Here is a 12,875-nt window from a genome sequence, read left to right on the forward strand (position 1 = left end):
ATGATTCTGGACTGGTCTGATTGAAGTTCAATGGAGCTATGGTTACATGAAGTTTAGACACCAGTCTGAAAGTTACTCAAACATACCTGAAGCAATGATTTCTCTGATGTAGAACCATGGTTCACAGGAAATGGCATCCTTCCATCTACAAGAAAATGTTTGTCACTAAACAGTATTAGTATCTAGATGACTTATCCAGCTTTCACATTTAGTATTAGATATGCTGCTGCTGCATATCTATTGCATCTAGCATAAGCTTGTTGATAGGTCAAGAAATACTTTGTTGCATCTAGTTTAAAACATGGATCATGTTACTTCTGTAAAGATAAAAAGAATTGATTTATGATCAATGCTGCTAGATGTTTATAACAGTAGCAACAGGCAGTCTATCATACTTCTGAGGAAAAGTGTAGATTTGTCCTCATTCTAATTCTTTAAATCTTGAGGAAATTCTAATCTTTAGGCCTGAATGTATATTCTGTACTTATGGGCAGCCAACACTGATTTTTTGTTTACAATTTTTTTTCACAATACTATTGAATCAACTAGTTACATAAGCTAGTCTGACCAAAATGTCAGAGGACCGTTCTAAATAAAAATTTAATGTTTACAATGTTCATCTAATCCAATAAAAAAAAATAAATCACAAAAATAATGGCTCACTTCCTCAAATTAATACAGAACAAAACTTAAGGAGAAACTGCAAACTTGCAGAATTTTGTATTCATAAATCTCTATTCAAAGAAATTTAAAAAACCAACAGGGAATGGTATCAGTTATTTGTGCTCCAATCTCATGGGCTCTTGCCCTTACAGGGCTACAACCCCTCTCGTGTTGGCACTATCGAGTCACATCACTTACCATCTCCCATATGGTATTTTTGAATTTATGATGTATATATTATCCCCGTTTTACCCTATTTTTATGTGCAAAAAACCTCCAAACTGCCAGTTAAAAATTACCCATTTAAAACACACACTTCACCTTGCCTCTAACGCTAACTTAAGAGGTGGTTATACCACAAAAGATATGTCACCATTAATGTAACTAGCAACTTATGTCAGATCGTAATTGCCTCTCGCTGTTTCCAATTTGCCTGCCCGACATTGACAATGTTTCGGCACACTCCTGCACCTGCTTCAGGGGCACTCAACTACATTCCTGCAAAAAGACAATTTTAAATATTTTCTTAATTGTACCAAATTTTTTTGTACCTACCACAGCGGGACTTACAATTTAGCTCGACCCAGCTTCTCAACTTCATCCTTCATTCAAATATGGAACTCAGACGCTTCCTTTCTGCTTCTACTGGAAGTTTATATATAACTCCGTAAAGGATGATGGATTCTCCTATCAGCCTCTCCCTACAGGTATACCGACCAATCCACTTCCTTGTTAAGCCCTGCTGGGGCTACTGTGTTCAACTTAAAAATCCATCTCTGTTCACACTGCAGAGATTTAAATCCCCTCCACGCTCATCTCGCTCCACACTTTCTAAAACTGTGCACCGCAAGCTATCAAAATTATGGGCTTTATCCACACAATGTTTTACCAATGGAGCGGGTAAAACATTGTGTGGATAAAGCCCATAATTTTGATAGCTTGTGGTGCACAAGCTGTATACCTGTAGGGAGAGGCTGATCGTAAAGGATGATGGATTCTCCTATCAGCCTCTCCCTACAGGTATACAGCTTGTGCACCACAAGCTATCAAAATTATGGGCTTTATCCACACAATGTTTTACCCGCTCCATTGGTAAAACATTGTGTGGATAAAGCCCATAATTTTGATAGCTTGCGGTGCACAGTTTTAGAAAGTGTGGAGCGAGATGAGCGTGGAGGGGATTTAAATCTCTGCAGTGTGAACAGAGATGGATTTTTAAGTTGAACACAGTAGCCCCAGCAGGGCTTAACAAGGAAGTGGATTGGTCGGTATACCTGTAGGGAGAGGCTGATAGGAGAATCCATCATCCTTTACGGAGTTATATATAAACTTCCAGTAGAAGCAGAAAGGAAGCATCTGAGTTCCATATTTGAATGAAGGATGAAGTTGAGAAGCTGGGTCGAGCTAAATTGTAAGTCCTGCTGTGGTAGGTACAATTAAGAAAATATTTAAAATTGTCTTTTTGCAGGAATGTAGTTGAGTGCCCCTGAAGCAGGTACAGGAGTGTGCCGAAACATTGTCAATGTCGGGCGGGCAAATTGGAAACCGAGAAAGGCGATTACGATCTAACATAAGATAAGTTGCTAGTTACATTAATGGTGACATAAGAGGTGATTATACCACAAAAGATAAGTTAGCGTTAGAGGCAAGGTGAAGTGTGTGTTTTAAATAGGTAATTTGCAACGGGTAGTTGGTTTTTTGCACATAAAAATAGGGTAAAACAGGGATAATATATACATCAAAAAAATTTCAGAAATACCATATGGGAGGTGGTAAGTGACATGACTCGATAGTGCCAACATGAGAGGGGTTGTAGCCCTGTAAGGGCAAGAGCCCATGAGATTGGAGCACTAATAACTGATACCATTCCCTGTTGGTTTTTGAAATTTCTTTGAATAGAGATTTATGAATACAAAATTCTGCAAGTTTGCAGTTTCTCCTCAAGTTTTTTTTTTGTTTGTTATGTTTACAATGTTGCCATGTATGACTTCAAGAATAGTGTTTAGTGGGTTCCTTAAGGTCATCAAAATATTAAAGCCAAGAAAGTTAAGTTTATACTTTCTAGTATTTTCAAGTTCTGAAAACCTAACATTGTGAATCTACTTTCCTGTAAAACCTCATACAAATGTGACTGTCCGAGAATTCACTTTGCAAATTCAAAGCTGTTAAAGTATAGCCTGAACTATGTACTTCTACTCAAGCAAATGGCATCTTACTAGGCATTGCCAACAGTACATATTGTAATTTGTGTTGATCAAGATTTGTTACTGTAAATAAGCATACCTAACTCATAGAGGTTACCCTCCACATTGATGAATATTATGAAATGGAAGTTCACACCATCTTCTACCTGATTAGGAAAAGTTAGAATGCATTAAATCCAGGAGCGATCTATTAACCAAACGTTGCACAAGAAAGCATTTCACAGTACAACTGGAAGAATGAGAAGTTAAGCCATCACATAAGGGTGATTTGAGAGCTTTGAGGCCAGGCAACTAATGATCTTAAGCTCAAAATATGCAAAGGAACTTCAAAATGACCTAGGAATTTAGGATATTTGAACCAAATAGAAAAAAGGGACATTTCCTCATCCAATAGCATGTCCTTTTGGATGTAAATACTATAGTCAACCTCAGTTCTCTACAAACCAACCAAGGTCTCCTGCTCAAAGTTGATTAAGGAGAAATTACTTACCTAATAATTTCCTTTCCTCTTAAGGCATGCCAATCCACACCAGTGGGTTATGCACTACCAGCAGATAGAGTAAAGCTGACTTGCTGATGTCATTGATATATAGCCCTGACAACTTACCACTATCTTAAAACTGGACAAACTAATACTTGAACACAACTATTACAGTCAACCACTCATGCTTTCAACCCAATTGGACTACCATGAGATCAGCAAAAGTGTTATCTACTAATCCTAGGGGCTGGATGTGTCACCAGTCCTTCAAATGAATTAACACTTACCGTATTTTTCGCTCCATAAGACGCACCTAGGATTCAGAGAGGGGGGGGGGGGGGGGGGGGGGAATTGTGCTAAACCGGCTCTGTGCCTGGGCGTCTTATGGAGCAAATTAGGGGAGTGCATAGCTTTTTTTTTTCTCCCCATTTGTTTTTGGGTCTGGGGAGGGCCATTTCGGTCCACTCCCCAGATCAGAAAACTTTCTCTGGGAACCCCTCCCCCCAAAAAAACCCCATCCCAACCCTTTAAATTAATTAACCCCCCACCCTCCTGACCCACCTCCAAGACCTACCATGAGTCCCTGGTGGTCCAGCGGGGGTCCAGGAGCAGTCCGGGAGCCATCTCCTGGGCTTCGGCCGTCGGCTGCCAGTAAACAAAATGGCGCCGACGGCCCTTTGCCCTCACTATGTCACAGAGACCGACCAATGGCAGCAGTCAGTCCCAGTGACATAGTGAGGGCAGAGGGCCGTCGGCGCCATTTTGATTACTGGCAGCCGACGGCCCTTTGCCCTTACTATGTCACAGGGACTACCGCTGCCATTGGTTGGTCCCAGTGACATAGTGAGGGCAAAGGGCCGTCGGCGCCATTTTGATTACTGGCAGCCGACAGCCCAAGCGATCGCTCCTGGACCCCCGCTGGACCACCAGGGACATTTGGCAGGTCTTGGGGGGGGGGGGGGGTTGTAGTAAATTAAGTCGGCAGGTCTTGGGGGAGTCAGGAGGGTGGGGGGGGGGGGTTGTTAGATTTTTAGTTTTTTTTTATATTCGCTCCATAAGACGCACATACATTTTCCCCCCACTTTTGGGGGGGAAAAAGTGTCTTATGGAGCGAAAAATACGGTAATCATCCACATGTAAAGAATTAAAAGTAAGCAGCCCAGGGAGGCTTGTGGATTGGCCTACCTTCCTTAGAGGAAAGTATATCCGTTAAAGAATTTCTCCTTCCTCTATACTCAGACAAGCCAATCCACACCAGTGAGATGTATAAAAGCTACTCCTGAAAGGGCAGGAGGCTGCCCATGGTCCCATCAACACTGCACTTGCAAAAGCAGCATCCTCCTGAACCCTAATGTCCAAGAGGTATGTTTGGAAAAGCATGTAAGGACTAAGTCACGGCTCGGCTAATCTCGATTAAGAGAAAAAACTGAAGCTCCGCCCATGAAATCACCTCAGTTCTAGTGAAATGTGCCCTGATCTGTCAAGGCAATGTGACACCTGCATCCACACAGGCATGCTGACTTTCACCCAACAGACTGTAGTTGCCCGAGATGCCGGTGCACCTTGTTTATCTCTACCATGGAATACAATCTCAGACTTCCTGAAAGAGCAAGTAATTTTCGAGTACTCACCAGATGCCACTTGACATACAAGGCATACAACCAACAATAATCCTACTCATCTCTATCCCTGTCCAGTATGGGTAGGGTAATACTGATGCAAATGCAACTCAAACCACTTTTTACAAAAAGTTAGTCATAAGCTGTACTGTCCCTGAAATTTGCAGAAACTGCTCAGCAAGAAAAAGCTTGCAGCTCCAAGACCCTTTGTGCCAGATTGCTACGAGAGAAAATGGTTTTCAAGATTAGAAGCTGCAAAGAAACCATAGTGGCCAAAACCAAGACCTGCCAAAAAACTAAGCACCAAGGGAGGACAGATGCTTAACTCCCTTCAAAAGCCTGGACACATCTGGATGGAAATACAAAAGTTCCACCAATTGCTATCTGCAGCTTCATAGTGTTACAAGGCCAAAGCTTTAATAAAGCCTTTCTGCAAAAAAAAAAAAAAAAAAGTTACAATACCAGTAGAATTTTAACTTCAAGAACTGGTGTGAGGAGCGAGGTTCTCACACCCTCCAAGCAAGTTAGAGATGTAGAAGTTTCCTAGCCTGGAGCAAAGTGGAAATCACTGTAGAACCACACTTCAGCAACCAAGCCCCCTCAATGGCCAAACCAACCTGATTATGGTGCAGTATGGACCCCTAATGCAAAAGGTCCTTCCTGAGTGGTAGCTTGAGAGAACTGCCCATCATTAGCCTCAGAAGATCAGCATACAACAGCCTCTGTGGCCAATCCAGAGCCACCAGAAGTACAGTTTTGGTCTGACTTCTAATCTTCTGAATTTCCCTGCCTGTCATCTGCCATGCTGTAAAGACAAATATCCTGCTCCGTGGCCAAGCCTGAATAGAGCACATTGATGCCCAATGCTTTCAGATCCCTTCTATGACTTAAGAACAGTGGTACCTTTGTTGCTGAAGGTCACCAGTAACCCAGGTACGTGAGAACCCAGCACGTTATGAGTTGAAAGGCTTCATCTGCCAACTCCCATGCTTCTGGGTCCAAGACCTGCCTGCTGAGGAAATTGGTCCTTACAGTGCCCTTCCTGGCAGTGTGGGAAATGAAGATGTCCTGCCCACACCATGAGTGCATCTACTCCAACACCTATTGGCTTCTGGTTCCACCTTGATTGATGTAGGCTGTCATGGCATTGTTCAACATTATCCCTATTGCCCAAGCTTCAGCAAACTGAACATGCCAGTTGAACTACATATGCTTCCAACTAATTGATGTCCTCTGCTGCTCCTTGACATTCCAGCAAGCTTGTCCTGCCAACTCGACAGCAAATTCCCCAACCCAGGAGTCTCATCTGTTGTGAGCACTAACCAGTCTGGTCTCCAAGGAAACCCCCTCGAGATAATCCACTTATAACCACCACTAACTGGATGCTCACATCCAATGGCAAATGAAGTCTCACTATGTACTCCTGTGATTGCAGATTCCACCAGGAGAGCAACGTGAACCAAGTGGCTGTATGCACTCCCCTGCCCAGAGGACTATGTTCAGTGTGGGTGCCATCAATCCCAGGACTTGCAGATAAAGCTACAGTCTGGTGAATAGTCCTTCTCTGGGCTTGAAATTGAGTAAATAACTTCTGAATGAGACTGGCAGAAACACCCTGCATCGAATTGCACACTACCATCTGAGATGGCTGTAAAATGATTTTGGCCAAGTTCAGCCAGTCTTATTCCTGAAGCAAGGAGATCTTGCAAGATGCAAAGTAACTTCAACACTTTTAGCCTGAATCAACCTGTCGGCCAGATATGATTGAAGCAGAGATGCTACCACCACAATGACCTTGTAGAAGGTCCTAGGTGCAGCCAGCCAGCCAGAAGGACAAGGCCTGAAACTAATGACATCCAAGAACGGTGAAGTGTAGGAAACAATGCCAATACAGACAGGGGAATATTTTTTTTTTTTTACATCTTGACCTGTCAGAGGCCTACCTTGTGAATGGGAACATGCAGAACATTATAGAATGTAGAGTTTCCATGCTGAAGTCACTAGCAAGTGTCACTCGATTCCTTTCAGATCCGGGATGGGCCAAAAGGACCTCTCCTTTCTTGGAAATGAAAATAAATGGAATAGCACCCCACATTTTCTTGCGATCTGGGAACAGGAATTATGGCCTTCAAATCCAACAGCCTCCTGAAACAGTCTCCACTGGCACTCTTCTGCATAGAGTTGCCTAAAGAGAACAAAAATGTATCTGGAGGAATTTGGAGAAGTTTCAGAGTATAGTTATCCCTTGCTACTTTCAAGGACCCCCTGATCCAGTAAAAAGAGAGACACTTGCCTATCTCCTGAGCCAGTAAGTGAGCTCTCACACCTTCATTGTGAAGGTAGGGGTGCTCTAGCCCCAGATCTCACATGGCTTCTTAGGCCAAAAGGACCAAGATTTTCTGAAGGGATGAGACTTTAGATGCTCCTCCAAGGACAAAACCCACAGGAATCCCTGGAACGGCCCTTTGCCCCAAAGGGACAGGCTGCTGCCTTCTTGTTCAGCAAATCAAGGAGCCTTCGATTCCCCCCAGCTATTTGCCACTCTCTCCAACCCACTACCAAATAAAGAACCCTTAAAGGGTGACTGACTTGTAAATAGTGTCTGCTGACCAATTAAGCAGCCATAACTGTTACCTAGCTACTATCATGAAAACCTCCTTCTAGTGGCTGCCCACAACAGCTACGAAAGTGGCTCCTGGTTTCATCGCTGTCTGCAATTAGAACCCACTCCTTGTCAGACACCAGTGTGAGCCACCAAGCAGAAGCAACTGGCAAATTCAATGCCATAGCCCCAAAGGCCTGCTTAAGTATAGCCTCAATCCTGAGCATCCATTTTAGCTGCTCCTTCTTCCATTGGAATGGTGATTCTCTTGGTGAAAGCTTATACCAAGGCATCCACCATTGGGAATCGCAACTAATCCCCTGCCTATGGATCCAAGAGGGAAAAGAGAATGCTTTGCACAGATGACCAGGATGGGAACTTTTGGTTAAGCCCATAGCATCACCTCCAACACCAAGTGCCTTCAGAGTCTGATCAGACTTGGCAAAGTAGAGTCTGATGTGGCTCCAAATCAGGTGGAATTTCTCTATTCTACAGCTGAGAACGTGCAGTTACTTACCTGTACCATGTGTTCTCCTAGGACAGCAGGATTTTAGTCCTCACATGTGGGTGACCATCTGATGATAGAGCCCAGCCTGCGCCTGCTATCCATGTGTCCACACAAGGCTCCCTTTCAGTCTCGTAACACAGCAAAATACAAGTGAAAATAAAACAAACTGAAAGGAGAACCCAACTCTGTCGGGAGGTGGGCAGGATTCCTGAGGACTAACATCTTACTGTCCTAGGAGAATACCTGTTACAAGTAAGCAACTGCACTTTCTCCTAGGACAAGCAGGATTGTAGTCCTCATGTGGGTGAATACCAAGCTCCAGACCGCCCCTGCTAACAGGAGAGACCAACAGCAACTGAACAAGGTGCCAACGGGCACAACCGCAGTGCTGTGGAACAGCAGGGGACTGGTTACCACAAAGGTACAGAGTTGGGTTCAAGCATGGAACAGGTTGTGCAGGATGAATTGACCAAAGGCACTGTTCTGATGCCTGTCTATCCAAGCAATGAGCTGCAAACATGTGAAGAGAACTCCAGGTTGCGGCCTGGCAGATCAACAGGGACTACATGCAAATGCACCACAGACGTCACCATAGCCAGTACAGAGTGAGCCTTCTCTGCCAGCTAGCAGAAGGCGATGCAATCCGCCAGCCAGTTAGACTGTTTACCCACTGCCACCCTGTTGGAATCAAAGGACACTAACAGCTGGGTGGACTGTGTGGCCGGCAGTGTGATCAAGATAGAAAGCCAAGGCCATTTTACAGTCCAAGGTGTGAAGCAGCCCATTCTCCCGGGTAGGAATAAGGCCTTAAAGAAGGTGGGCAAAACGATGGACTGGTTGATATGAAAATAAGTCAACCTTGGGCAGAAACTTCAGATGCGTATATACAAGACCACACAATTGTGAAAGGATTAGTGTATAGTGCGTACATAACTAGAGCCTGAAGCTCACTGACCCTATGAGCCAAAGTAATTGCCACCAGGAATATGACTTTCCAAGTGAGGAACTTCAGGTTGCAAGATTGCAGCGGCTCAAAAAAAAACGGGGACACATGAGCCATGCCAGGACAACATTAGGGTCTCAAGACACAACTGGAGGCCCAAGAGAGGGCTTCTGCTGGAGGCGGCGGCCCTGCATGAAACTGCACATTGAAGGTTGGACCGAAACAAGCGTGCCAGCAACACCTTTATGGCAGAGGTGCACTATGAGCTAATCTGAAGCTTAGCCTCTTGACAGATGCCACAGGTAGTCCAGCCAGGGGAGAGGGCATGAGAAAGGGTCCAAATCATGACCCTCACACCGGATGGAAAACCTTTTCCTCTTCAAGCTGTAGAACTTCCTGGTGGAGGGTTTTCGAGATGCCATCGGGACCTGGGAGACAGTTTGATAGCTCCAAAGGCTGGATAACTAAATGCTCAACATTCTAAGCCGTGAGGACCAGCACCCGGAGGTGCTGATTCTGCGAGATGAGATCAGGGCCGTCCCCAGCCTGGACAGACAGGTCCTGCAGAGCAGGAACCAGACTTGTCTGGGCTAAGGCAGTGCCATGAGTATCAGTGTCTGTCCTGCTGAAGCTTCAGCAGGGTCCTTAAGAGGAGTGGTAGCAGGAGATATATGTACAGCACCCCCAGTGGAGGGAGAAGGCATCACAGGCCAAATGACTCTTCCGATACTAGGGAGCAATATTTGTGATTGTGTGCAGAGGCAGAGAGCCACATCTGGTGTACCTCATTGGCAAAACAGCTTGGCCGCCACCTCCAGGTAGAGGGACCACTTGTGTGGCTGGAAGGAGATGCTCAAACAATCTGCTAGCATGTTGAGATGGCCTGGCAGGTAGGTCGCTTGCAGAGACATTACCTGTTAAAGGGCCCAGATCCATGCTTATACTGCCTCGTGGCAGAGGAGGAACGAACCTGTGCTGCCCTGCTTGTTGATTACCACACTGCAGCTTTGTTGTCCTTCCAAATAGGAAAATTAGTTTACCTGATAATTTTCGTTCCTGTAGTACCAAGGATCAGTCCAGGACACCTGGGTTGTGACTCCGCACCAGTAGATGGAGACAGATTAAAACTTGTGGGCGGAGCCATATATAAGCCCCTGTGCCAGTCACAGCCCCTCAGTCATACGTAATGTCAAAGTAGAAAATACAAAAGCCAACATAGCTAACTATAGAAACTCACTAAGAAAACGAAAACAACTGCAACACCCCTACAGGAAAACAGACTCTCCAACCGGGAGAGCAAACAAAACAAGGGGTCAGCGTATTAAAAAAGAACAATGAGCGGACTCTCCGTTACTATAGCGCAACACTGCGGGCGGGATCCTGGACTGATCCTTGGTACTACAGGAACGAAAATTATCAGGTAAGAAACTAATTTTCCTTTCCCTGTACGTACCAGGATCAGTCCAGGACACCTGGGATGTACCAGAGCTAAGTTACCGAGGGTGGGAAGCAGAGAGTCCCGCTCGGAGTACCCTCTCTCCAAATCCCCCAGCATCAGTAGCCTGAACATCCAACTGGTAATGTTTAATGAATGTATGCAACGATTTCCAGGTAGCCGCCCTGCAAATCTCTTGAGGCGATACCTGAGAAAATTCCGCCCAAGACGCAGCATGAGACCTCGTTGAATGAGCACGAAGACCCACCGGCGGTGATTTACCGCGCAAAATGTACGCGGAACCAATGGCCTCCTTGAGCCAACGGGCGATCGTCGTGCGGGACGCAGCAGAACCTTTCTTTGGACCCGATGTCAACACAAAGATGATCCGTCAACCGAAAAGAATTTGTGACCTCTAGATAGCGAAGAAGAGACCTCCGCACATCTAGCTTTCTCAAGTCCCTTGATTTCGGGTCAGAAGACTCCCCTACCGCAAAAGGAAGTTCAACTGATTGATTCAAATGAAAAGCCGATACGACCTTAGGCAGAAAAGATGGAACGGTCCGCAAGGAAACCCCCGAATCGGAAATGCGCAAGAAGGGCTCCCTACAGGACAAAGCCTGCAACTCGGAAACTCGACGAGCCGACGCAATCGCTATCAGGAATACAGTCTTCAACGTGAGATCTTTGATCGTAGAACGCTTCAGAGGCTCAAACGGAGCTGAGCATAAGGCCGAGAGCACCCAGTTGAGGTTCCAAGACGGACAAGGGAACCGCAAAGGAGGACGGAGGTGTTTCGCTCCCCTAAGAAAACGGGAAATATCAGGGTGGAGAGCCAGGGAGACTCCCCTGACTTTACCACGCAAACCACCAAGCGCCGCCACTTGGACCTGTAGGGAACTGCATGCTAAACCTTTGGCCAGCCCAGCCTGGAGAAAAGCCAAAATATCAGGAATAGTAGCGGAAGTGGGATCCAGACCCCGCTCTACGCACCACTCTTCAAAAACTACCCAGACTCTAACATAAGCCAGAGATGTAGACTGCTTCCTGGATCTCAGCAACGTGGCAACTACCGCATCTGAGTAACCTTTGCGCTTCAAACGATTCCTCTCAAAAGCCATGCCGCGAGACAGAAGTGATCCGCATCCTCTAAACAGACGGGGCCCTGACGAAGGAGCCCCGGAAACCCCTGTAGACGAAGGGGCGGCGCCACCGACAATTGGATCAGATCCGCAAACCACGGACGGCGCGGCCATTCTGGCGCCACCATGATCACGTTGGACGGGTGCAATTCTATGCGCCGCAGGATTTTGCCGATCATGGGCCACGGTGGGAACACATACAGTAGCACCTCCGTTGGCCAGGGAAGAGCTAACGCGTCGACCCCTTCTGCTCCTCTTTCTCGGCGTCGACTGAAAAATCTCGGAGCTTTTGAGTTGTTCCACGTGGCCATCAGGTCCATGTGGGGCGTTCCCCAAGTCCTGCAAATGAGAAGAAACGCTTCTTCCGCCAGCTCCCACTCTCCCGGATCCAGGTGGTGCCGGCTGAGGAAGTCCGCCTGGACATTGTCGACTCCTGCTATGTGAGACACAGCGAGATCGCTGAGATGCTGCTCTGCCCAGGCCATCAAGGAACTCGCTTCCTCCGCTACTTGAGGGCTTTTCGTCCCGCCCTGGCGATTGATGTAAGCCACGGTGGTAGCGTTTTCCGACAATACTCTGATCGCCTTTCCTCGTACGAGGGGTAGAAAAGCTTGCAATGCCAGACGGACCGCCCTGGACTCTAGGCGGTTGATAGACCACCGGGTCTGATCTTCTGACCACAGACCTTGAACCGATTTCCCTTGGCAAACTGCACCCCAACCGGAAAGACTGGCATCCGTGGTCACTACTGTCCAGTTGGGAAGGAGAAGAGATACTCCACAGGAGAGATGTTTGGGATCCAGCCACCAGCTCAGGCTGGAGCGCGCCCGACTGTCGAGAGGCAGTGGAAGATAAAATTCCTCTGAAATCGGTTTCCAGCGGGAAAGCAATGAAGACTGCAGCGGCCGTAGGTGAGCGAATGCCCAAGGGACTAACGCCAGCGTGGAGGCCATAGATCCAAGAACCGTCAGGTAATCGCAGACTCGCGGACGGTGCTGAGACAAAAGACGTCGCACCTGAGACTGTAATTTGCATATCCGTTCCTGAGAGAGAATCACTCTGCCCCGTTTTGTGTCGAAGACGGCTCCTAGATACTCCAAGGACTGAGTGGGTTCCAGATGACTCTTGTTGTAGTTGACCACCCAGCCCAGGGACTGCAAGAATTGAAGCACCTTGGCTACCGCCTGCCGACACAAACTCTCTGACTTCGCCCGAATCAGCCAATCGTCGAGGTAAGGGTGAACCAGGAGGCCTTCCCGACGTAAGTGCGCCGCCACC

The 12,875-nt window shown here is 46.6% G+C and overlaps 1 protein-coding gene across 1 annotated transcript in view; it reads right to left on the reverse strand.

The window, feature by feature from the left end:
- Nucleotides 1-12,875, reverse strand: part of UCHL1 (ubiquitin C-terminal hydrolase L1) — an 89,604-nt gene that overhangs the window by 25,804 nt on the left and 50,925 nt on the right. Inside the window, exons 7-8 of the mRNA XM_029588864.1 lie at nucleotides 2,947-3,013; nucleotides 87-145 (exon numbers count right to left, since the gene is read on the reverse strand). Of these exons, the coding sequence (XP_029444724.1) occupies nucleotides 87-145; nucleotides 2,947-3,013 (126 nt within the window). The remainder of the gene's footprint in view (nucleotides 1-86; nucleotides 146-2,946; nucleotides 3,014-12,875) is intronic.

Source organism: Rhinatrema bivittatum, chromosome 1, assembly GCF_901001135.1.
Source record: "Rhinatrema bivittatum chromosome 1, aRhiBiv1.1, whole genome shotgun sequence".
Lineage (NCBI taxonomy): Eukaryota > Metazoa > Chordata > Amphibia > Gymnophiona > Rhinatrematidae > Rhinatrema > Rhinatrema bivittatum.